The sequence below is a fragment of the Eleginops maclovinus genome, chromosome 6 (assembly GCF_036324505.1).
Source record: "Eleginops maclovinus isolate JMC-PN-2008 ecotype Puerto Natales chromosome 6, JC_Emac_rtc_rv5, whole genome shotgun sequence".
In the NCBI taxonomy this organism is placed as follows: Eukaryota; Metazoa; Chordata; class Actinopteri; order Perciformes; family Eleginopidae; genus Eleginops; species Eleginops maclovinus.
Genome location: NC_086354.1, coordinates 9,569,731 through 9,596,865, shown reverse-complemented (window position 1 = coordinate 9,596,865; position 27,135 = coordinate 9,569,731). Strand labels below are relative to the sequence as shown.

Below are 27,135 nucleotides of genomic sequence, written 5' to 3'. Positions count from 1 at the left end.
ATCGCTCTCCATGGCTACAGCCATAAGTAAATACATTTCTCTGTTTATTGATTGACATCTTACACAGCTAATGGTGATAGCCCTCTCTTATCTTCTAAACACCTTTGGATAAAAGATAAGTTTTAAATGGGCAACTGTCAATCAAATGCGGGACATAGGCAAAATGTGTTCAACAAATTATGAAAATGATGTGCAGTCCTACACAAAGCGGGACACCTGGTCACCCTAGGGAACCATTAGTCACATGTATCGGATCTCTGACGGCATTCTGCATATGAAGCCAGACTGAGAGCGGAGAAACTTGTTTATTTGCTCTCTTTCTTTTAAAACCATGTTCAGCACGGTGCTGCTGCAGATTCTAGGATGTATTAAAGTCCTTACAGATTTATTGAATTGGCAAAAGCCTGCAGAGAAAGGGAGGTTTACTGTTTTGTAAGCAATCAGTGACACAGCATTTAAAACAAATAGTTTTTGGTCATTATACTTATTCTGTTACTTTCCATTCAAATCTCTAACTAGGAAAGATAGTAAACACTGTTAAGTTATTTTGCAGTTGAGCCTGTTATGAAATCTGAAAAGACATGCGTGTGTGTGTGTGTGTGTGTGTGTGTGTGTCAACTGTCAAGTCAGCCACATTTTAATGTAACATGTCATTTGTAGATGGTAAGAAAAAACCAGCAATAGACACATCCTGTGCAAAACAACGTAACGCGAATCAACAGAGACATTAGGGTCGATATAAGTTGCTATTTATTTAATATAGAGTATAAAGGACTGTAAAATATCAAGAAATATCACAAAGAACATGATTACATTTTCTTTTATAGATACAATATGGGGTTATTTATCTGGCTAATGGATGCCAGAGGCTAACATGCAAGCAGCAGAGACGTTTGAAGGCTGTGCTGAGCGAAATGTATACCCAGACTTCCCAAGTCTATGTTTTCTTTCTGTTTATCCACCATTTTGCTAACTCCAAGACTTTTTTAGATTGGTAACCCAATGTCTGACTTCCAGATTTTCATGTAATTGTTTATAATCAGTAGACCTAATTGAGGACATTATTTTTTGTAAATACAATTGAAAACACAGAAAACATTTGGAAAGACCTGTGCACATGCTGTATATAATGTTTGTGTTACTGGATCTGTGTTATAAATACTGTTGACGTGTGACTAGTATGTGATCCATTAGATATGTTAGGTGTTCAAAATATATTAGTCTATACATGTTAGTCTCTACAGATGTGTATCCTTTTATATTCCTTAAGGATCTGGTAGTGAGGTTGAAAGTAATTTAAGTTTTTGGGAGGTTTTGTTTTGTTCTGCTATCAGGACAATGGGGATTAGGTTGTTCTTTGTTCTGAGTAAACTGGTTTAAAAACAACCAGAACACTTTTTTTTCTTTGTCCATTTTCATTTGAGCTGTCCTCATGTCCAGACAACTTGCAACATCTGAATAGTTTGTAGTATCATTTAGAAGTTTGGTTCTTTAATTGCATGGAATGCTAATGTTTTTTTCTAACTGGACAGTACAGTAAACACAGTTAGTAGCAGTAGGCCTTACTGTAAGGTCTGTGCATGTACTGAAATATTCTTCAGGCACAGCCAGTTCTTTTGGTTTCTTTGTCCCGTCACTAATCAAGTCCAGAAAACCAATTGAATCCATTTACAATAGTGATTTGATCCAATTATGATGAGCTTTTATGTTGTACAGCTGCATTTTAATCCTAGTTGAACTGGACCTCAGTGTTTTCTGTTAGGCTCTCATTTCAACATTGAATATAGTTTTGACATTACATTAGTACAATAAAAAATAACATACACAGCAGTAAATATGACCCTTAACTTAAAGAAAGAAAACAATATATTCACGATGTGCTAGAGGATAATTTCATTTTTTAAACCAACATGACTCATGTGATGCTTTCCAACAGCGGGAACACTTCAAAAAAATTCAATCAAAAACAAGCCATTCATTTAATGAAATCTGAATTCAGCTGTGTTCTTTGCATTACAAATGTTTCAAAAGATGTAATACTTTTTGTTGGTTTGTTGTGGTGTATAGTCTGTGGTTTTGACAAGTTCAGCCTCTTTCATCCCTACATCTTATTGCATTCCTCTTCCTCTGGCTCCTGCTCCTCCTCCTCCTCCTCCTCCTCCTCCTTCTAAGTGCTTGGCTTTGCTCTTATTCTCTTCAGCGTCTGGATCACGGCAAGTGCACTCATCCTGGTTGCAGTCCGCCCCAAACTGAATGACCTGTCAATAAACAAGCACAACATTCAGCGCTTAGCTTCCAATCTGTGTCTGAATCAAACAAAAACACAAGACTAGTACAGAGGTATTTTTTAATGGATGATTAAATTAAGAAAACGTACAGTCCATTTGGTCGTTTAACCCGATTAGGACTAATTTAGACACTCTTTGATAAAATGTGTTAAAAGATGTGAACATGTATGGTCTATTCCAGTGTAAGAAGGTGGAAAAAAAGCCCCAAAAGAAGGATGAAAGCAGCAGGGTAAGAGGAAATATTACATCAGGACAGAAAAAGCACCGTCACTGAAAAATGCACTAGTTGAGGAGGCTTCCCAATAGGGTTGTTACATTTCAACTGTAGCAAATAGCTCGACTTTGAATGGCAAAAACAGACAATAAAAAGTACATTTGCTTGAACTGACTTAGCAGCTAGTGAAGAAACCCCCCCCCCTCCCGTCTTGCAGTGCATTTGCGCTGAAAAGTGAGCACCGCTTAGTAACCCGAGCGTGATCTTAGTAGCCTTGTTGAATTTCCTCACAGTTTTCAAAGAGAACTCCAATGACCCCCCAGAGGCCGATAAAGCGCGTGATGTCAAATGGTTCAACGTGGCCTTTGAATCGCGAGAAACCTTGAGGGTCTTCGGGGGAGGGAGGAAAGGAGGGAGGAAAGCACCGCCGTGGAGGTGAACGGATGAACACATGTTAAGAATCAACAACAAGAGGCTGCCAGCTCTTGTCTAGGAAGCGAGCCATCACCACAGGTTGCAAAATAAACTCTAGTGCCCCGCGAAGCAGTCTGTTGCAAGAAATGTAAACATTCGCTCCTGGAGAGAAGGAGTGAGAGGAAGATTGAGAGAAAGAAAATGGGAGAGGGGGGAAAAGGAGAGTGGGAGGCAGAGAAGGAAAATAAGGATGACTGCAAGCGAGGCGAGAAGAAGAGTGGGAGGTAGCAGCTTGTCGGCCTTTGCTGCTGATTGCAGACGGGGTTGATGGCACGGTAATAGATTCACAGAGGTCCAGAAGGCAAAAGCTTCACTTAAAATGCGAGCGGTCCCATTTAAGACAAACTAAAATGAAAGAAGATTCCCAAAATTGACGGAATATTTTGGCCTGGATGGTAAACAGTATGACAGACACTGCAGCCATTTGTGTCCCTCAGGTCTGTCACACGGCCATTAAATGTTCACTTAACAGCTTAATCTTTGGGTGCCTTCTAGAAACCTTTGGAAGGAAAGATAGGGGCTTGTTTTCGCCTCATCCACAAAATAACAATAATAACAACATCTTTTGAATTTGCTGGTGTTAACAACAACGTGTTTGTGAGTAGAATCCACAAGAAAAGGGTTCAAAGTGACTGAGCATTTCCTTTTTGTTGGCTCTTTGCTGTGTATACTACTTTGGCAGCTTTTTGTCGGATTAAAGTTTCTCGCTCCAGTTAACAAATCAAAGGATGAATTTGTGTTTCCATAGATGGTGTGGCAGCTCAAATCTTTTCTTTTGGGGTTTTTCTCTGTTGGCCAATGAATCCCACCTGAATCATCTCGCGTGCATCCGTACTCCCTTGTCATTACGGCAACAACCCCTGTAAATAAAACCAATACTGCCTGATCTCCATAAAAAGGATGCAGCTGGCCTGATGAGACTGATCCAGACAAAAATAGATTTGTTCAATCATGTACCTGATGAAATTCAGATGCGGGTGACTTTTCCTGCAGATACTGGAGCAATATGTGAAGTTATTTCCAGAATACGGTCAAGATCAAGTCCATGGTCATATGTGTTTGTGTATTGAAAGTGTAGCAAGTTTGAGTTAAAAACACCAACTCTCCAAAAAATGTTCTGGTGTTGGCAGCAGAGAAAATATTTGATGTGGGTCACACCAAAACTCTGTAATTTCCTACACCAGCAAAAGTTCAGCCACGTAGAAAGTGAGTGTTCTGCAAATAAACCCTCCACCACTACCATCCAATGGGCATTCATGACCCCCCCCCCCCAAATGCCCTCCCTCGTGCAGCCTCGCTCTGCTGGAGCCGCGGTGGCAGTCAGGATGCTGACTCTCACGGCAGTTTAGTTGACTTCCTCGGAACGACCCTCGCTTGCTGAGCTGTTCATTTACGGTGTCCGACCCAACCGCAGACCGTCAGACACCTCGCTTCTCCCACCCGCATACCCTCCCCCCACCCCCCCCTGCCTCCCCCCTTCCCCTGTAAAAGAACAGTTAGTGGCAGTCTGGCAGCTCATTTATTACGATGGCAGCTACAGACTCGCTGAACTCGTTCTCCGTTTAGGAAGGAGCTGCCAGTGAGTCATGGCGTGTCGTGGACATGAAGGAGACAGCGGAGCCTCGGCCAACTGTAGGCCATAGGAATTAACAGGCCGGGCCCCCTGAATGAGTGTCATGAATATGTTACTGTACAGTAGCCAAATAGGGTATAGTGAGGGCAGGGGTGGGAGGAGCTACTTCCCACACGTCCACACGGGAGTGAAGTTCTCATGAAAGCACAGAAAAAACAGGGGGAAAAAATATGTGTTTATGTAGAAGCAGGGTAGGGAATGAGTGGCCTGGTTTCCACCACTGGCCCAACCTGGGCTTGCTCATTATTATTCATACCATTCCTCTTAGCCACCCACTATACACAGCAATCATTTAGAGCAATTAGTGTAATGTGATGCATTTGCATTTTTGTAGCAAGCACGAACAAGCTATCACCAGGGAGATGGTGTTTGGACGGATAAACAAAGGTATCCAACATATTTGTCAAAGTGATTAGCCCTGCATTAAATATTGTTTATTTGAAAATGTACAAAGCAGGGTTATAAAAAATGTGTATGTGTTTTGTGGGAACTTTACCAAAGGGACACAGTGGGGTCAGCTAAAAATAATAGCGGGTAATGGGTATACAGTATATCAGTTGCATTATATCAATAACTACTATAAGTGTGTTCTGACGTCCCGACTTCTGCAGCAAAGCAATGGCTTAATATGAGAGGTGAGAAAGTGTACAGCAGCATGGGGTGGTGAAAACCTGCTTATTTACCATTTTAGTGGAAAAGCTGGAGGGCACAGTTCTCCTCTGTTGTTTTAAGTACAGATGAGGGAGACCAAATAGGCGCAGTCGTTAACAGGAGAGAGGGGAAAGTAGCAGGGATCTGTGTTTGTTTGCTTAGTAGAAGTCTCCTGCGTAGTGGCACAGCACTGGTGCCAAAAGACACAGATTTCTACTACTGTAAACAGGAAGAATCTGGCTTTGAATCCAGCTACAGCTTCTGAGCACAATCTTGATTGCAAGACGCAAGCCATGAGTGAGCCAAAACAACACTTTGCTAACTTTTAAACAAAGTGGACTGATATAGGGTATATTGTATCTTTTGAAAAACAAACCCCATTATACAATAAAACAAAAACAGATGGTGTAAAAGTGATAAAATCTTCAATCAATCTTCCTATGTAAATACGAGAGATTGGAAATGTCTGTTTGTGTACCTTTCTGGTGGAGAGTGTAGACGGGCAGCAGTCTCCTCCATCATACTGGCAGTAGGCCCGGTTGTTGATGGTGTCACACCAGCCATCACCTCCAAAAGGCTAGACACAAATTACAAAAAGAAACAGTAGTAATGTACTCCCCAAAACGATCATTTGACCCCTCACAGCATGGAAAGCCAACACAAAAATGGAAGAAAAGAAGAAAAAAGAGCATGTGTTGTTTTCCCACGTGAAAGAAATGTTCATGTAATAAAGTTGTTTTGAACAAAAATCCATGAAACATATCAAAAATAAACACTATTGCAGCATAACCCAAGTCCGATCCAAGGTTGTTGGTTTAATGATACCAGAGATTAGGTAGCATCTTTAATTAGAGAGAGGGCCATTTCTATCTTTTGAACACTATGAAGGTCAATCTTCCACCCATTTTAATCTTACTTATTTATATTGCCAAGCTTTAAAGATGCAATGTGTACTTCCTGGCCTATTTGCTCTTATATGGTAAGAAATTAATTTTGAATTAGTTGGTCAGCTATTTGAGGTGTTGTTCTGATAAACCTGATGGTAGATAAGGGTGAATTTGGCAGCTTAGCAATTACAACTTTCAAGCAAGACATTTACTGTGGTACATTTAGATGGTGTTATACCATTTGTTGAAAGTCCTTATTACTTTATGTTACAGGTAGTTGGAATATAATGAAAGGTCTGATAAACGACCAAATACCCAACCCACTGCACAAGTGAAAACTGCTTTCACTCTTAAGAGTCTTTTAGAAGCCATGAAGTTACGTAAAATGGTTTCTTTTGGCATTCGAGATAAACAAAAGGATAAACTGATATCAAAATTCATCAAAGTAATCAAACAATAGAGGTTTACTTTTTGACATTTCATTTAGACAACCTTTTTATTCAAACTATGACAGACAGAGTAGACAGACAGATGTTATTTGAGGACTGTTACGGTATGCTTCACCTTACTTTGAGTACGCGTTAATGACAATTCCTCAAACTGTTTTTTCAATGCTCTGGCCAGTGTGGGAGTCCTTCTGGAGAAACTCTGCAGTGGCACTCAAAATTTGTGGAATTTAAGTTACATAAAATCTCAAACATGTCATGATGAAAACCTTATTAATGTTTTAGGCAAAACTTTAAGGGTTCCGACAAGTGCCAACAATATGAAAAAAAGTGTTGAGTGCCAAAGATACTATTGGCTTTCTCTGATGAGCTGATGGAGTCATTTCAAAGAATTAAGGTTCGGCCTAACCTGTGCAAAGGGAGAGAGCATCTGCAGAGAAGATTTCTGCAGTTTTCTCATCACTTCAAAGAACTTCTTACTTGACGAATCCCCTTGCCTATCCCAACTCAACTGCTGTTGCGTAAATAAATCTATTTAATCGTTCTTTTTCTGAGTAAATACTTTACCAGAACTGCAACAGATGCCTCACCCAAATCAATACTAGTACGTAAATTACCTTTATAGGGCGGTCATGCATTATGCAGACCTTCTAAGCCGGCTGTCAGTTTTAATCTTACATATTTCTAAACACATAAATAAAACAGAACGTTTGCTGATGTAGAGGAGGGTTAGAACTGTACCCCAACTTTTGTAGCTTGGGTTTGCATTGGCTACTGTTTGCCCTATGCTGTACAATGACAATAAAGAAATTCAAAGAACTCTAAACAAACTATCGAAACTTACAGAGAGACTCTTGCTTCAATAGAACTGACAAGCTCTCAGGGCAATTTTACTTTGTTCTACTTTCAATGTTGGATTTAGGGCTGATAGGGCACTACAGTGAATGCCATCACCTAGAGGAAATATTGGTATTACAAGACAGGACAGCCAGGGCCAGGTTTGGAGGCTCATTTCAGTAGATCTCTTTACAAAACAAATGGAATTGACAGAAATGCACAAATCCTTAAAGTATTAGACCTGCCAGAGTTAGATGCACATTATTCCCCCAGAGGAAATCGAAAGGTCAACTGAAAAGTGAATTAATGTTACAATAACTTAAAAAAGTGTAAAAGAGACTAACAAAATGGAAGTAGTCAAGGCTCCACTGAAACATAAATAACAGAAATATTCCACTTCCAAACATTGGCATTTTAAAAGGGAGAATGTGCTGTCATCAGCAATAGCAAAGCTCTCCGTCAGAACATTATAAAAGAAGATACTGTATGTCGAACGGCACTACATTAATTTATCACTTCCTTCCAAGTACCTGTATCTTTCCTTTTATAGCAGACATTTTTTCATCTCCTCCTCCTTTGCTAGCTTTGCCCCACTCACCCGAAGCTATTAGAAATGTGTTGGTGGGGGAGTTTGAGGTTTGCCTTTTTCTCTTTACTCTTCTCCATGTGTTTCCCTTTTGATAGGAAAGACAGTTTGGGGAGTTCAGAGGAAGTATGTGTATATGTATATGGATTGTTAAACCCAGTCACCTGTAGTTTACCCGACAGTATGTGATGTAACTCTGTTACTTGGTGAATTATTGGCAATTTTTTTATATTCTCAGAACTAAAAAAAGATATACAGTATATGTTTTCATAAGAACTGTGCCGTAAACAAAGAAAGGTTACCCCAAAAAAGCCACTTAACATGCAGTCGCTCTGTGACTTACCAATTCTGTGGAACATAATTGTCAGATTTGTATTATAAGTTCATATAGACCAAAGGAACCACGGGAAATGGGTGAACTTGTTTATTGAACTGAATCTGCCTCTTTAAGATGTCTTAAACCATATTTATTGCTGGAGCATTGGACTGTAGAAGTGATAACAGGACAGGACTTTGGGAGCAGAGTTACTAATGTGTTTGTGTTTGTTGTACAAATAGCCTGTGGACACCACATTATCGAATGGTCAAAATGTCAAAAATGTTTAGCTGGTTCAAGTTTTGGTTATTGAACTGTTTCAGAGTAAAACAAATTCATAACAACAAGGAGTCTTGGTTTACCTCCTAATGCAATGTGTCAAAGTAATGCTCTCCTTATTCGGAATGTATATTGCTCCCAAAGAACTTTAGAAATCTGGTGGTTAACCATATACAAGGCCAAGCAGTCATATTTCACAGATGTAGCTGTATTTCTCCTAATCCCTCAACCTTTTAAAAATAAACATTTTTCTTGTTTACAAGTTTTAGAAGTAAATTAACAGCCAACATGTTTCCGATGACCTAAGTGCACATAAACACATAAAGTCTGATACCCACATTTCAAAATGACAGTCACTGCCAGTGTAAACTTTTCTGCAAAACTCTCTAAAACTCTGTATTTGGAAAACCTGTGTTTCTTACTACATTTGTACAAATGTAATCCAGGTATTGTAAATGTATCCTTAAAACCATAAATGATTCCACTCTCGAACAATTGTCTGAGCTAAAAATACCTACTCTTCTGACTGCCTTTTACTTTTAACGAGTCTCATTCAGTTTATTTGCTTCGGTTGTGTTTGTCTGATTGAAACCTACACCATGTGTTTCAGAAGAAATTAGAAGAAATAGAGCCATGTCTACAAGAAAATGTTTCTTTTACAGTATTGAAGTATTGCAACTCTAATGACAAAGTGCTGTTGATGGATTGTTACATTTACTGTGGGTTCACTTATGATTACATTAATTTCAGACCTGATTTCCCTTTTAAAGCATTCAGCCTTCTGTGCCAGTAAAGACCTCTTTATGTTAGTTTTGGGCAGAGGTTAGGGTCAGAAAAATCAGTATATAACCAGCCTCATGCAGAACTATTGTGATGTAAACACAACTCTGCTTGATCATCAATGTGGAAGTTATTATTATTACTTGCTTTAGACTGGAAAGCTACTATACAGTTTTTCGTGATGTGATCAAGGGGATTAACACAGCATCCACCAACCAAATGGTCCAAATAGATTTTGTCTTCTTTGCCTAAATGCCTCGTACTAAGTGATGCACAAGCCAATGCGTTTAATTGGCTTTCTGTTACACAACATTATCAAATTCTTTGTCCTTATTAGTTCAGCAAACATTTCGATCACGCTAAGAACTTTCTCAGAACAACATTAAAACACTGCAGTCATTTTTTACTTATCCCACTTTATTTCTAAGGCTATAAAGTAGATGAAACCATTACAGAGCCTGGCAGTTAAAAAAGAATAAAAAGAGAGGCACAGAAAGAGAAAGATTGGGAGCGATGGCATCTGGATGAGATCTGGCATATGCGGCACATGTGGTCTGGTGTAATTTACAATGTTGTCATGGAGGTGCAGGTTATAAGAAACTGTTTCGCCTAGCAACATTCACGGAAAGGTGGAAGGGGAAAATGTTGTGCTGGCAGGTAGGAAGAATATTTTAATACCGTGAGACATCAACAGTTTATGTGTTCCATGGGTAGTTCCAGCCTTTTCTGAACCCAACGGATGATTGCCAAAATAAAAACTATCTGACTTTAGGATTGTAGTTGATTCAGCCTCAAATCTGAGCAGAAATGGATGTTTAATTGCAGTTAACTTCCAACTATGACACAAACTCACCATCAACCATACTTAGAATTTCGAAATTGAAATATTGACCGCCTCTAGAGGTTCACATTGTTGATTATACAATTGTCAAGCAACGGTGTTCTTATAACTTAACCACTTGCCGTTTTAGACTGAAATGGTTGATTTGCACTTACTAGCATTTTTATTTTTTTAAAGATCTTTCAACTTGTCACTGTTTTCATAAGTTAATAAGTTGCGTAAATGGATGTTGAACTAAAATGTTGGATTGACCAACTGACCTACTAGGCTAAAGCAGCAAGCTTCCAACAAACAGGGCAACACCGAAATGTAATAAACTTCTCTCTGGGACTTGTTCCAAGATTACAATGTGCTCTCAGAGCCCTTTTTTATGTACATGTTTGAGAACATAATTTGGGCAAATACCTTTTTTAAAGTCACACAGCTTTTCAAAATGTGTAGATGGTAGGGGAATCAACATGTTTGTGTTTTGTCATCTTTCATCTGTTAGACTACAGTAAGAGTGACAGATTTAGTTTTCATCTTAAGAATCCGGCCATGGCTACTTATGTTAAACAGTAAGAGTTTCAGCACTCGCTAGGGTTATCTTTTTTAAAGTTGGCAGACACATTTAAAAGGCTGTCAGTATAAACAATTCATCTTAATCTAACAAAATGCGATGATTGATTTGTTTTTTCTTTATCAGATAATACATTAGTCTTGGCAGACTCAACAACGTTTGGCAATGTTCATTTCTCTGTAAAGGCCCTTTGGACATATTTGAAAAGGATTATTGTAAAGTTTGAACTGTCAGAATATACATTTCTGGCTTAGACTTGTCATCATGAAATGTGAAGTACATTACACACTGACTCTGGTATATTTTCAACAGGGATACACAGGGTTTTGCTTCACGTTTGATTCTTGGAAGGTTTTGCTTAGGCAGTAAATTGAATGTGGTTTTTCCCAACAATTGTGTCATTGTTAGGGTATTCTAGTCAACCTTTTTCGACAATAATAAGGTAATATAATAATATATGTGATAACAAAGGGGTGAAAGCCCAACTGAGATCTACCTGACCTTAAAGGCTTTGTAAGCACAAATAATCACACACTAGATTTGGTATGCAAGAACTGAAATACACTAGACTTTCTTTTGTTTGGGAAAACCGAGGGGCAAGATGGTAATGCAAGAGCTACCAAACACTAAGTTCCTAAATCCCCTTTAAATAAAGGGATACATGTATGCTGTCAGCTAGAATCAAAACCTAATGACTTTTTTTATCATGGAAACAACCAAATGTGTGTTACAAAAGGTACATGCAGCCATAACAACTTTGTTGACTTTGACTTTGACCTTTTTCCCTTCTCACCAGACTAAAAACAGCAGATCTTTCGCAGGGAGAAAGTTCAGGTACTCAGTTTCCAGCGCTTGGCAGTGTACCGCATCAATCAGACTAAAATAGACAATACACTGATTTAACAGTTTCTAAAACCTCCATTAGACTGATATCTCGATGGAAAGTATTTGAACATACTCCTGTGTTTGCTGTTTGGCTATTTGGCTCTTACCTCACATGACTGGATGCAATGGATGTGTTGAGGGTCAGGGAACCACTTCATCATCCCTGTGCAGACTATGCTCTGGAAAACAAAGCAATTAAGAACGATTGAGCCAAGCAGTCACAGGACAGGGATAACTAGTGTTAATGCTATGGAAAACAATATCATAATTATGATGACTTTTGTAATCTTAAGGCTTAAAGTATGTACATGAATTGACAGCTAAACCTATTTTTTTTTACTGAAATACTTGAATGTAGGTTGTACATCAGATGGAACTTGGAAGCTGGGTTACATTGTACCATTTTCAATATCAACTTTGAAGATAACCAAAGGTGCAAGACTGCTACTTACAGACTTTGTGATGTCCTGTTTACCAAATCTGGCTCCATGCCGATTTCAAATTCAGTCAAACATTTGATATGCTCAAATTTAGAGTAGCTATTTTATTCTATGGGGGCATACAGTTTCAAAACAAATTTCTAGGCAATATTTCAATTAGATTATATTATTATTTTATTTATAATATTATTATTAAGATATTTGGCATTTTGGCCTGATGGTTGTGTGGAGGAAAACAATATTTTTACCTGCATAAAGTAGCAAAAGATTACTTTAGAAGTAGTTCTAGAGTTAACAGTTATTGTAATGTTGTCATTACACCAATAATCTGTTTTGACCTGCCTTGCCGTTTCATGAAGTTTATCTTGCACACCTTTGCTTCCTTTTTGCATTGTTTGCTTTGATAAAGAGATTGTTTCATACAACTCCATAAAAGTCCATCTTCTACTTCTTCTTCTTAAGTGGATGACTCAACACTTGCATTGTGAGATTTGGATGAAGCCGAATTTACAAGGTGGTTTAACAGATAGCTGATTGACTAACAAATATGGACAGAGAAAATGGATGCTCCCCTGTGTCCAGCCTCCCTCCCCAGCAACGGAGACCTGATTCCTGAACTTTAGATAACACAATGCCTTGAAAATCATCAGGCAGTGCCAAAGATATGGCGCAAGTTACCAGACCTCCAGCCAACTATTTGACCTTGGCAATGGTGTATTAACTGGTTGGCTGACTGGTTGACTGACCACCCAAATGTTAGGCGAAACTGGAGCAGTGTTTGCGACAGCATTAACGTAGAAGCGATAACTGAGATATGATATTGGGTAACATTACCCACCTTTAAAGCAAAAAACAACAGAGCTCTAACTCAACCCAAGCTCTGACATTCCTACAAGTTTGTTCATGGTGACTTGTATACACTGTGTGTGCGAGGGATGTGTACTTCCTAAAAGGCTTTGACGTCAACAGGAACCTTTACTCTTGCTATCTGCCTGTGATTTCCAGTAATTCAAAACCACTTAAATTATAAAGAACACAAACTCGCATACACATGAGGTGGATTTTGTTGTGTGTTTCGATGTGATTAGCTGGCACAGATTGGAGTTAAAAATGGAATTGAAAGATACTGTCTCCCCGGAGATTAAGTCAAACATCTGCTATGAAACACATTTCAAATACTTAGCTGGATGGAAAAATTCCATTTGGCAGAGAGATTCATCTGAGCTTATTGTGTTTAAAAAAAATAAATGATGTTCTTGTTTTCGTTTTTGTTTTTTTAACACAATTTCAAGAAAAGTTTTGTCTTCTTGAGGTTTAAAAATGTTAAATGTATTAGGTGTTGGTAAAAAATATCTAATTTTAAAATGCCAATATTTATGAGATATTTCAAATTTCTCCTGGCTTGGATTACTGGAAATCAGATCAATTTTCTGATGTCTGTACTCACAATGTGACTAAACAACATTATCAGAGTCCAAACAAGGGTAATTATTCATATTTATTTGGAAAAATCCACATAAATGATCTTAAACATCAATTTTACCTCAAACTCTTTTTAAAATGTGAATGTGGTATTATTTATTTTCAGTGTAATGGGTAAAATGGGGTCATGAATCAGTTTCAGTTAGAGGTTGAACACAGGTCTACTCAGACATAGAGTATAAGAACAATAATGTGATTTAAGTATAATACCCCTGTTTTTAGAGGTTAGTATTGTAAATATTAATTCTTAATCTCACAGGTAAGTGATGAGATGAGAATTATAATGTTGCAAAAAAAGCATTGGCAGCAAATACTCTTTTTTTGTAGGTTGACTGACCCCGAAATGAGCCGTCTTGGTCTCAATCTGCAATTTTTAGCTTTGTGCTTTACTGACTCTGGAGCAGCAGCTCAGTGCACTCCAAGCTGTTGTTCCGACCACCAGATGTTCAGATGCATTATTCATTATGATGGGTGTTTTGTGTAAAATAAATCTCAGCAGTTTGTCATTGCAGCAAGCGAGCAAAACAACAACTGTTAAACAAAACCTGCCAGGAGTCCTCAAATAGTATCTACAACAACACCTTGCTCAGTACTGGTTATTTAACCAATCAAACAATCTGTTTTTCACCGTGTATCATGCCTCATTATTTAACTTGAAGCAGCTTAGCAACAGGTGCAAGCCTGTCTGCACAGCACTTCTAAGCTCTGTGTTTTACTGAACTGGATCAAATTGACATTGATTTAAAGCATATACTTTATACACTAAGCCAGTCAGTGAAAAAAGCTTGTGTTTTCCATAATGACTTAGCAAACCTGCATTAAAATGACTGCACTCAAGCTGCCATTGATAGATCTATTTAATATTTAGTCATGCCCAAAAGTGTTTTTTATTTCAAAATGACACACTTGACAGATGCTCTGCAAAACAATAGGAGAATGATGGGATTGAAACATTCTTCAGTAATAATCATCAATGCTACCATAACTGATGCGTTTTTTGAACTTGACCCATACTAGTAGTTAAATTGAGATCTCCCCTCAACCCCTTAGTACCAACAGAAAACAGTGGTTGCCTTGTAGGGAGGAGATCTAAAACACGTACCTCTAACCTCTTACAACTGTTGTTAAAGGACAACACTTGTCTTTAACACCAACAAGTCATAACTTGTAGATTCTAGTTCTCCAAGTCTAACTGTACTAGAAAGGGGAAAGCATTACTTTAATGTTGCATGGGTTATAGAGAAACCCACATATTTTTCTTACCATTAATATATATTTATTATTTATTAGTGATGATTTTCTTACCTTGACTGTGGTTGGTAACATCCAGTGCTTTAAAGACTCAACTGTATTGTCATTGGGTAAAACCACCGGGTCACGCAGATCCATGTCCAGAGCCACAATGCATGTTGGGTAGCAAACAGCACCTGCAAGTAAAAAGAAGGAGAAAAAAAACAAAAAAAAAACAAACAGACTTACCTCTAACCGTCATTAGCATCTGTTGAATTTATTCATGTTCAAACATTAAGGAAAAAACAAACCACATAACTTTAGACCACCGTAATCTTTGGTCTCAGCGTTTGTGTGTGTGTGTGTGTGTGTGTGTGTGTGTGTGTGTGTGTGTGTGTGTGTGTGTGTGTGTGTGTGTGTGTGTGTGTGTGTGTGTGTGTGTGTGTGTGTGTGTGTGTGTGTGTGTGTGTGTGGAGTATGTCTGTCTGATGGTTCGTGTCCTCATGACTGGCATTTAACCAAAATAGCATCTATTTAATATGTAGTTTGACAAACTGAAATATGATGATTCACTTTTCAGTTTTACTAGCTTAAGTGCATGAGTGCTTATGTTTTATGCTCTGTAATAATTTAATTCAACACTCGGCACAAAAATGCTGAACACTGAAGTAGTAAAAAACTACATTTAGTAAGTAGATTTGATATATGTTATGTATAGGTTCACTGGGTCAGTACCTTCAAAAACCTGAAAAGGCGTCTCTACAGATGACTCAGAGCATGTGTGCAGCAATTTTCTGCTAATTTGGTATCTTGACAATAAAAAGTGCACTGTATTTGCGCCTGTTTTCAGACCTGCGCTCTGGTGTAATTGGTCCGTTACTGTTGATTACCAGCAACACTTTTTGGTATCTTTGCTACAATTTCCCTTATAGAGCTTACATTTTTTAAATATTACAACACTGCCTCTGATTGCTGGTTTTCAACAGTAGTGGAGAATAACATTGCTCGAATAAGGGGGAAAAAAAGACTTAAATTAGGGCAGCTGTGGCGCAGTGGTGTTGTTCATCAGGGGACCAGGGAAACACACCACCAAGGCACTAAACATGCCGTAGTGTCCGGTGGCAAGAAACTTTACCCCTTAATTGCTCATGTGAGTATGGTCCACCGTATTCAATGTGTCTAATATATGTAATATGCAATGTAAACCTCTATGAGCTCAAAAATAAATACCATGAATTGTTAGTATTAAATTAAATGAGTTACAATAAGTGAATGTCAATGTAGACAGGAAGATGCGCTACCTCTATGAATGTATTTTCTGTTTGCTTGGTGTGTAACCTGCCAAGCCAAAGACCATGTAGGTTACTGCGTATGTCTTTTTGTTGACAGAATATAATCAGGACTGTTGGTTTTTGGATGGATTACATTCTAGTCCCAGAAAGGTTACACTCACCGACATCCATCCCGTGATCACAGCTGTACTCTACCGAGTAGAGATTGGGAGGAGGAGAGCACGATCCCTGTAGCTTGGAGCACATGGTGAACTCTGCAGTCCATTCACCATCCTTAGTGCAGCGGATTTCCCTCTGGATACAAACACAGATAAAACTCATTGTGGTCCTCAATGGCCTGTGGTTGGCCTACACTTCTGTCTTTATACAGCTCAGTATGGGAAACAGTTATTCAGTCAGTTTAGTTTAAACTATTATCATTGTTTTATCACTCAATGAAATAAATAATGCCTTAGTTTCAGTATTTACTGACATTTTCTGTGGCGTCCGGGCACTGCAGGGTGCAGAGGGTGTCGTATTGCAGGCCATTGGTGCAGCTATACATGCCCTGGAACACATCGGGTATTGCTGGGCAGGATATGGGCTCACAATTAGTTGTCTCCCACTGCCCCCCCTCCAGGCACTCCATCTTGAAAAACTTCCTAGAGACAACATTCGAAAAATGGACACATCCTTGAGTGATCTTGATTCTGAAAAACCTTTTCAAAGAGGCCCATTTATGCTTTTGGGGGGTTTCCCTCTTCTGTAGTTTGTTATATGGGTGTTTGTGAGTGCAAATGGTCTGCCAAGGTGAAATTATCCCAGTTAATACCAGAGGGAGTGTCTCACTCACACTCAGCCCCCCCTGCCTGACACTCCTCCATAGGACTCCTTTGTTTACTTCATTAACATGGTGACATCACTTTGTAACAATAGAGGTTCTATTGGCTAGCGCTTCAACATATTACATGATGGGCCTATCACAACAGAGCCAACTTGGCTCTGGTTTCAGACAGAGGGTGAAAAGAGGTGCTGCAGCACAGGCATTATGAGAAAAATAAAGAGCTTTTTGAAGTTGCAAAGAAAATGAGAAAAACTGGTGTCGTCTTCGTTTCATAAGAGTTCCAGAGAATTCTTTATTGCTCGTTCATGTTCACTTCTTGGTGGCCTTTAGGTTTTGTGGTTGTCCATCCGTTACATTCTCGTAAACATAATATCTCAGGAACCCAAGAAGGGAATTTCTTCAAATTTGGCACAAACGTTCCATTTGGACTCAAGAATGAAATTATTTCATTGTGTTGGTCAGTGTGACCCCCCAAATGTTTTGAAATAATTATTCTCAAATTTAGGACTGTACTGGTAATATTTACTTTGTGAAAAGGTCAAATGTCACTGTGATCTCACTAAACCCGTACAAGCCATAACTCAAGGATCCATGTGATTTTGTTGTATAAGATAACCAAATATATAGTGCAGAAGACGGACAAATCTTCTAAGTAAATTCATCAAAAGTGTGTTGCATGTAGTGTTTAAATGCAACAGTTTTTGTAGCAGTGAACATTTATGTGGGAACATGTCTCAAAGGTAATAGTGAAAGTCCTATCTCCCTGCTGCTGTTCACATTCACATGTTGGACTAATAAAGCATCACGGTTATTAAAATGTTTACGCATACTGCATGTTTGAAAAGCCATTACTCATAAAGAAACACAGCTGCGAATGGAGATAGTTTCTCACCATATTAGGTGGAAATTATATGTATACAGCACTATAGGGCGTATATATTTTATTGGTGGTATACTTTATGATACTAAAAGTCAGCTTATTAGGTTTTTACACATAATGCATTTTAACTACAATTAAAGACAGCGAGAAAAATAGTACTGCTGTATGTTATAGTAAATGGACTCTTGATGGTTGCTATTACATACAGAAACGTGTGAAGAGAGATATCTGACTTCATCTTAAGCAGGATATAAACTCATAACCTCAGCGGTTGTGTCTCCACCTATTAGAAAACCCTCAACTCATTACCAACATGTGAAATGTGTTAAGTAATGAGCAGTTGCCCAATGGATACAATTGGCAAAGTAACAGAAAGGCCCAGTTAGTTGCAGTACATATTTTATTGGACCTTAATTTGAGCTTGTTTCAAAACAGAACATTGTTTTGCAGGTGATGGACCAAAGCCTCTTTAAATTGTACCCGTCTCGACTTTACTATTGAGGTTAGGGTGTTCATGTAGTCCTTTGTTACACCATTGCAAACAAATGTTAATCAAGTATCCTAATAATATCAAGCAGTGCATAGCGGGAATCTTAAAAAGTAAAGGGAAAGAAGGTATTTCCTTAATTACCGGCAAGGCATGTGTGATAAAAACAATACATTTACTTTGGTCTGCTGACTACACAGATGTTAATTAAAAGGCACTGCACAACCCAGAACATGTGATCTGTTGAAAATGTAGTTATTTAATGTCTTTGTACATAAAAACGAAATGTTGATTAAAATGGGAAATGTTGGCTAGCTAGCTGTTGCGAAAGACGTCAGTCTCTACCTGATGATGTTACATGATTGACTTGATGATATTCAAACGTAAGTGGTTATTGAAATTATGCATTTTAAATAGAAATGTTTTGTTTATGTGAATTTTTGAGAACATTTTAAGTTAATTAAATTGATTTCACTATATTTAGGTACATTGGCAGCTCGCCGTATGGCGCTATGGGACTCACTGGTTTCCACTTTGGGAATTGAACTGAAAAAGTTGTGATACACTATTTTAAATACTTACATTTTCAATATATGTAAAGATGCCCTCCAAACCCCGGCAGCTGTATCTTTGTGCACTGAGCTACAAACAGTCCCAAAACACTTACCGCGGTATCTTCTTTTTGAGGCTCCCCATTACATAGAAGCCTGTGTTGCATTTGTAACGGCACACAGAGCCAACGTCGTGCCCTGAGGCCAGACAGTCTGCAGTAAGCAGTTTGGCATTGGGTATGTCTGGAACCTCTGAACACTCGATCTTGCAGTAAGCCTCTGGGAAAGACCACAGACCGTCCTCCAAGCACACCAACCGGTCACTGTCACCTGAGGAGAGGTGAGGGAGTAATATTCAGAGTACAGTGGGAGTGTGTGTGTGTTTTACACAATGGTGCAATGCAGAAAGATATACTTGGTAAACAATTGGCTATTTTCTCTGTTATTTAAAACCTGAATAAACCGTGATAACATCTGCCACTCAGGTCATGTTTTAGGTTTGATATATTGGTTTGATTGTCTGTCTATCTGCAGGATTACCAAACTACCTGCTCCATTTTCATGAAACTTGGTGGAAGGATTTAACAAAAGCAAAGGTACTGTAGATCCATAACAATTTGGAGCGGATCCGACACACTGGGTATTATTTATCACTTATGGAATTGGCATTGGCGGAGGTCTGCACTCTCTGTGTGCCCTTCTTTTTGATGAATTAAATGTGCTTTGTTTTGTATGGTACATTTCTTTGGGGATGGTTTGTATTGCCCTTCGAATTGACCTCCATAGAATATTGTTTTGATGGGCTTAATGTTCATTAGAAGTCCGAAAAAGTGAACTCTGACCACGCAAACTCTGTTATATAGAGTGACTTAACTTCTGGACAGATTTGATTTCACCTCTACAAGATTTTCCAGTGTCTGAATCAAAGTGCAGATCGTATTGGACCTGATTTTTATTCAGACTAAATACACAGGATTCCTATACCTTTTCAAACATCAAACATAGATTTCTTAAGGACATTTAATGGCTCAATTCTATCAAATTAAAAAACCCACCACAGCAAGGCAGGGTCAAGGTTCTTACTGTAACAACATGGAGAAATTGTGTATGCAAGCATTCACACATGATTAAAGCATCACACTTGCTCGGGGCAGGTGGCGAGTGAAAAACAACATAACTGCAATGACACACATGTAGATAAGTTTCAAGGTTTTAACAAACAAACATAACTAAGTTACTTTATAACCTTAAGTATTGTTAATTACACAGCAATATCTATATGGAGTTAACATGTCCTTAAACTAGCCAGTAAGCTACTGATTGTAACAGACCAAGTGAACATTTTGGAAGCAAGTGTTTATTGAATTTCTTCATTTAAAATAAGATTGTTTGACTGCTTCTTTCAAAAGTATAGCCTCATAGCCTTGCTGACACCTTTTTTATAGAGTTATATTTTCTGCACTAGATAACTGAAACAGAAAGGAGTACATGAGAAAAGCACAAGTAGGTCAACAGCATGGATTGATTTCTGTCCGGCTAAACATTCTACTTTTGTTTCATGGGTCTGTCTTGTGCAATTATGAGGAAAAGGAGACCATGTCTTCAACATTGCCCAAAGCTAATATGTTCTATGCCTGTATGGCCTCACATGAAGCATGAGCATTGGTGTGCATGTGTGTGAGTGCTGAATCATACCACCCTAAACCTTTCACAATTGTTATTGGGTCTATAAAATGTAATGAATCTTTAACATAGCATCACATTTTTATAAGCTATTTAAACATTGCACTGGTGTGGTGATGATGAAAATCCATTACAGCTGTTTGTGTGTGGAATAGATTCTCCTGAACTACAGTGTGCTTTATTTCCTTGCTGATTGATGCTTGATGGCCTTCAAACATATTTCACAAAAGCCACAAATCAAATTATTTCTACAAAATCTGAATTTAGACCATGGACACACTAACTGCTGACTCTACTACGACATTCGAGCACTAGCAGTGGCTTTCCGACCACAGACAGAAGTGTGTAGACATCACGCTTGTTCCGCCTAATCACTTCAAGAAGCTACATTGTGTAACCAACTTTTCTAAATAGGGGAAATGTTTTTCTCTTTTGTGGCCACAGGCAATATTTGTTCTGACTCATTAGGGTGTTAGTTGTGTTTTTAAAAGCTTCGTAGACATTTGAGTATAGGGAAATTGTGTTGTGTGTAAAGGGAAGAGGAATATGCCATATAGCTGTCTATCAGTGTTCATCCTGAATTTGATTCACTGCAACCCACACTTACACTTTAAAGGAGCAGAGAGACTGAGGAGCAATCTTCATTGAGGGAAGACATGTTTGTGATTTTGTAAAGGGCATTTCCACTGTGATTTTATTGCAACACTGTAGATTAGTTCCCCTTCTGTTAGCTGTTTTTTTAAACTAATTTGTTTTAAACACTGTCTATAATTATAACAGGATGGGACCAGTTAAAAAAAACAGGCCTCCAATTGTATACTGTAATTGTATCAAATAAAGGTTTAATGTCCATTTCATTTTATGGAATGTAACTAGTGAAGCATCTTGCTGTGTTTTGTCTGCCCACGAGATTGGGCTGTAACTGTCATTAGGTAGGTCGTAGCAGCAGAGAGCATTTGTTTTTTAATTGTAAGAAGCTCAAAATGATGTTGATAAAAGGAGGTTTCTCAGATAATTAATCTATTGTGTTTCGGTTTGTCTTAATGGGAATAGTCTAACCCTAACGTAGGCAATACGATTTTAGGAATGTATGAAAAATAAATTATTATTTGCACGGTTAGCAGGAAACCGATGCGATGAAGTATGACCATGTATTTTTCTACTGGTTTTAACAATGAAAATAGATGTCTCATTTTGGATGCGTTCCAAAAGTACACGACTAGTTTTTTCTCTGTAAACACTCACAAATTACACACTGCTCTAGTGCCTTTACACGTTTATTAAATAGTGAGAAAAGAAACACATGTTTTAATTTGATTTGTATAGCTTAGGACTATTTTCGTCAGGGCATCTGCAATTATGGCTGGTACCAAATCTGTTAAGTTTCCAAGATGGCGATCATTGAGTGAGTGAAGTGTCCTCACTCAACGTTTTGACTGTTATGAGTGCACCATCAAGTTACTTGATTCACAGCATATGTTTAGGAAGAGACTTGACTAGAATTAATTAAATAGAGTAGAAAAGAGCAGAACAGACAATGACTTACCTTGTAGTATAGCTGGTGACCCACAGGTGAAAGAGCATTGTTTGCCAAAGGTGGTTCCCCAGGGGCAACTGAATATAGCGTGGTAGACATGAGACTGATCGGGCAGGGCGCAGTCTACAGGCTGACAGCTGACGACGCGATCCCATGAACCATGGAAACACTCCAGATGAGTCTCTTTCTGAAAAGAAAGAAAGAAAGAAAAGAAGAAAGAGAAGGGAAGCATCACATAATGGCAAGACGAAAGCATATTTTTGTTCATAATAAGAAGGCGTTTGCTGTAGTTAACTGTCCTGTTAAACAAAATCACTAATATAATAAAACAACTGAAAAACAATTGAAATGTTAAATTAATTCTATCAATCTAATTAGGTAGATTTCTCAGCAATGTTTAAGCATTTGACTCAGCCCTTTGTAATATTCTGAAGTGATTTGGTTGATTTGAACCCTATGACACATTGCTTAGGTTATACACCTGCATATAAGACACATGAGATTTTCCTTTGAAATACAGTGTTATTTGCATACAATGTATTTGGTTCCATAGGATGTCTTATTGGAATCAAAACAAGATGCAACTATCTCAGGCAGAATAAACATTTTTCTACCTAAAGTATGTATAACTTTGGATTCAGTTTACCTGGTGGGGTAGGGTTCCCCTGCTGTTGTGGACACTGATGCTGAAACCACGATGACACTGAACAGAGCAGTGAGAGGACTCCCCTCCTCCTGTACACCTACAGAGACACACTGATATATAGAGTTCTTTTGTTTGTTGTTTCAGTTCTCTTATTGTTCAGTGTTTCATTGCAAAGGGCCTACCTGACAGTCGCATGCTCTAAATGGGGAGGCCTGCAGCTTTCCCACTGACACGGTTGCCGCAAACAGCTATATCAGGAGATAGAGGAGGAGGGAGAAAGGAGAAGGAGAAGGATGAGAGGCAGGGAAAGACAGACGAGCAACTAGAAAGCCTACACTTATCACTATTTTGATATAAGAAATATTTCAAGTTTTGAAGAGGCTTTCAATTTGGTTATTAATCTCTTATGTTATCATCAAATATCACACCAATGCCTTGAAAAATGCCAAGACCGTACATTTTTATTTTATACATTTAACTTCTTTTTTTTTTTTTAAGTTGCCTTAAGGGAAGTCGTATTTATAATAGACGGTTGGATGGCCAAGGCGATCCTCACTGTTTTCGGTTCAACAGTCTGTTGTTTTTGTACTCTGTTCACTTGTGGATAACATGTGGAAAGGGTATCCTATTATTGTGTTTTTCTGACTTTTCTAGAGCTTGCTCCAAACTTGCTTGGCAATGGAATGAAAAACAGCTACAGACATGTTGTGTATGTTTGCATGGGGGATCCACAGGCGTGTGTGTGTGTGTTATAAGTAAGTAGTTGTGGGAGAGCCCACCCTCAGATGCGCACCCGGTCAGGGCGAAGGTGCTAAAGTGGCAGGAGGTCCTCAGGGCCACGCCTCCCACTGCCACAAAGGGGGAGGAGAAGAGCAGAATAACAGAGGCTGTGATGAAGAAGGGTTGAGAAAGGTCATGGGTCACATTCACCACCAACGGGTTCCGATGACATGAGAGGTCATGCGTTCCTAGGAAAAAGAGTTCAAAGTAGTCCTTTAGCTTCTCACCGTGACAACAGTTTGTTGTGTTGTTTAATTATTGGTTTCCAAATACAAATAAAAAGGTACCTAGTGAGTGGTTTTTGCCAGTAGTATCAGACAGGAGGATGGTGGCTGTCCTCCGGCACTGCTCCCCAGACCCCGACCCATCTGAAGCCAGGTACACCATCACAGAGGCTGCCACTCCAGGATTGACAAATCCCACCTGGATCGAAAAAAACAATATGTTTATGAAACAAAGGGGGGAAAAAAATGTATACATTAATATTAATGTTACTGCAATTTAAAGACTTTTGATTACAGATTCAGCTTTCGTTGATATGTTTTGATAAACAGTTATAGAGAAGACCATGGTAGTCAGGAACGGTTAGATTCTTGACCGAGCTTTGTTCTGCTTTCCAACCGTTACGGTTAGGGCTAGGGTTAGCAAACTAAGGGTTCTGGTCCTTGTCACTGAACAATGTAGGGAGGAACATGTATTATTGTGTCTCCATGTGGCAGATAAAAAGTGACTGGACACGCCATCATCATGAGTCATGTTCAGTCGGCCACCTCTGGTCTGAAATGTTGACGCCAATGTGAAATTGCCTTAAAATCGCATTGTGGTCAGAAGGAAGCTTTCCAATTCTTTCGAACTTTATGAAAAGATGAACCTACTTGAAATTTGATTTGTTTCCTTTAAACATGATTTTACGTTCTTAATTGCTAGTTTAATGTCTTCTTTAAAACAGCATTATGTTCATTTTGTAAATGATGATTTACTTTACAGTAAAATAGACAGCAAACAAAGGCATACTTTACGGCATGGCCACCTTGTGATTGATAGGTCTTAGAAACGTAACACTTCCAACATTTTTTCAGTGTAGGAGTGTTAGGTTTAACATTTTGGTGGCCTAACATTTTTGTGTTCAGCATTTGGTTGTTTTGGCAGCACGCTCTTGTGTCACCACACGTTCCAAGGCACCATAATGGCAATGGCCAAAAACCAGTGGGTGAAGCCACAGTGAAAGTCTATAATCATGGTAGTAGCTTTTCAGTCTGCAGTCCTCCACAGGAGATTGCAGGGACAATAACTGAGCATTACAATATCTGGGCATTAAAAATGACGAAAATAGGGTATAGCACAAAAACAAACAAGCCACAATAAGTACTAAGAGGTCGGTCTGGGATACCACTAAGTGACCACAGGAAGAGCAGGGGTTAGGTGCTCTTACATGTAATCAATGCATGTGCATGTTGCTGCATGGCAGGCACCATACAGTATTTGCGTTCTGACTTAAATCAATGTAACTGCTGTAATTCCAAATTAACCTTAGCCTGTGTTCTCTACGATGGATATTCAACTTTTCAGAGCCACCTGTTCAGCCTACAGACTGTGTCTCTCATACACAAAAGATGGATTTTGGAGTATCACTTTTAGAAAAATGAGTAAGGGCTTCCTAAGTGCAACTCTTTTATAGTACGGACGCCTTAAAGAGAGCTTGCAGACATGGATATGATAGGATGGCTGAGGAACGCTTTTCAAAGAGAGCAAGACTGTAATTCTAATTAGGGTGCCTTTCAAAGACAGAAAGAAAAATGTTAAGGACAGGCTGTTATCATGAAGGCCTTTCAGGCAGTGAAAGGGTTTTAGAGAGAAAGTGGCCTTCCAGAGATGTTACAGAGGTAATCGAGGGCCTCCATAAAGAAAGCAAGGGACGGAAAGATGAGTCATTCAGAAAAGAAGTGGAAATGGTGATGGATCAAAATGAATTGAAATGTGCAAAGGAAGGATGAGGCAGGCTCATGACAGTAAAGGACCCTTTCATCCAGAGCACGGCAGACAGGTTTATGAGGCTATCACTCAAATCAACAGCTAGCGTGTGCTTAGTCTGAACTAATGTGGCTGTGGAAAGTTTAACTTACAAAATAAAAATACATAAGAATCATACACAGGTCTAGAATGGAAAGCCAGGTCCAAATACAAGGCAGTACAACACCTACATGTTAATGTTGGGGCTGCAAAGTAGGACTTTAGGCATCATATGAACTAAACAGCAGCCGCAGCCACTGGAATCCTCTCACAAAGTATGTTGTCATAATTTCTAAACATTACTTTATGATGTGTAATTTTAGAAAAAATGTTTTAAAACATTTTTTTTTTTTTTAAACAATTCGGAGTATCATAGGTACCTTTTTGGTTGTTTTGCATTTGCTGGGGCCAAAATAAACCACAAATTGAATGATGTCTTCATAATGGTCTTGTTGTGATGCCAGTACTATAATAACTTTTAAAACTTTAAAGGTATTTAATGATGAATGATGGGTTAATTATATAACACTTGATCTTTTATTGTTAGTTAACTGGTAATGGTCATTGTTAAACGATTTGAGTGATTAGCATCCAAAGGGTAAAAATAGCACAAAATGCACGCTACAAGAATAAGTAGAGGGTTAGTCATGATTCAGTAATCATCTACAGATCATTAGTACCCGTAATTTACAGTTGTCTTGGGAAATGAGTAATTCAAGTAAAAAAAAAAATGCATCGTACAAATCATGCAATTGTTAGAAAGTTAGGAATGTGTGAAGCTTAAAGCCAGCAGACGGTGCAAAAAAGTGCAGGAAAGTGCTGGACGCTTAAAGATAGAGTAGCCACCCACAGTCACTTAGCAGAGGGAGGAAACTATCGGTATGTACATATCGTATACACACAAACACACACATATGTACCTTTAGCCAAAATGGATGATCCAGGTCATTGTTTGTATCGGATTGGGCTACACAGGGGAACCAAGCGTCCGTGGGCATTCTCTCACTCACCTCCAGGTGTTGGTTCCTGCAGAGCTATATTCAGAACAAAGTAAATTGAATAATATCAACATTATTTAACTGATCTTGTTTTAGTTTTCAATGCCATCCTGTCCTTACCTTTCAATGTGTACTTCTTTTAAAATCCATGTTTTACCCATATGTTGTATTGGCACATGGTTTAATTTGTGTCTTTGCCACATATTACGGATTATGGTGGAACAATGGACTGACAGAATGGATCTGACTGACAGATGCTGATTCAAAACATTTTATTTGACTATTTTGTGTTGAGAAAAGCCCAAATTATGTGGTAGTGAAGCATTTGATGTATCGGATTTATGCTGAAAGTTCCAAGGAGATTTGCCAGTTCCGAGATGCTTGGACCAGTGTGCCTGACACCAACAATCCTCCCATGATAAAAGAGGCTTAAATCATGATATGTGCCCAGAGGAGCTGACTAACGGTTACTCTGAAGTTTGCTTAGCTTATGCTTGATTTGTTTGTTTGCAAATCCTTCCTTGTCAGGCTTTTTTTCCTTACTGGCTTGCATTTCAAATATGTCATGCAAGTCACTGTGACCTGAAGAGCTTTGTTACCTGTCTCTGGAGAGCGTTAAC

At 38.6% G+C, this 27,135-nt stretch overlaps 1 protein-coding gene across 1 annotated transcript in view; it reads right to left on the bottom strand.

The window, feature by feature from the left end:
* Window positions 1-732: 732 nt before the first annotated feature.
* pappa2 (pappalysin 2) overlaps window positions 733-27,135 on the bottom strand; it is a 66,368-nt gene continuing 39,965 nt past the window's right edge. Inside the window, exons 15-27 of the mRNA XM_063884889.1 lie at window positions 26,438-26,551; window positions 23,795-23,930; window positions 23,521-23,695; window positions 22,910-22,975; window positions 22,728-22,824; window positions 22,091-22,268; window positions 18,978-19,191; window positions 16,593-16,761; window positions 16,282-16,414; window positions 14,904-15,025; window positions 11,784-11,855; window positions 5,739-5,837; window positions 733-2,258 (exon numbers count right to left, since the gene is read on the bottom strand). Of these exons, the coding sequence (XP_063740959.1) occupies window positions 2,109-2,258; window positions 5,739-5,837; window positions 11,784-11,855; window positions 14,904-15,025; window positions 16,282-16,414; window positions 16,593-16,761; window positions 18,978-19,191; window positions 22,091-22,268; window positions 22,728-22,824; window positions 22,910-22,975; window positions 23,521-23,695; window positions 23,795-23,930; window positions 26,438-26,551 (1,725 nt within the window). The 3' untranslated portion in view covers window positions 733-2,108. The remainder of the gene's footprint in view (window positions 2,259-5,738; window positions 5,838-11,783; window positions 11,856-14,903; window positions 15,026-16,281; window positions 16,415-16,592; window positions 16,762-18,977; window positions 19,192-22,090; window positions 22,269-22,727; window positions 22,825-22,909; window positions 22,976-23,520; window positions 23,696-23,794; window positions 23,931-26,437; window positions 26,552-27,135) is intronic.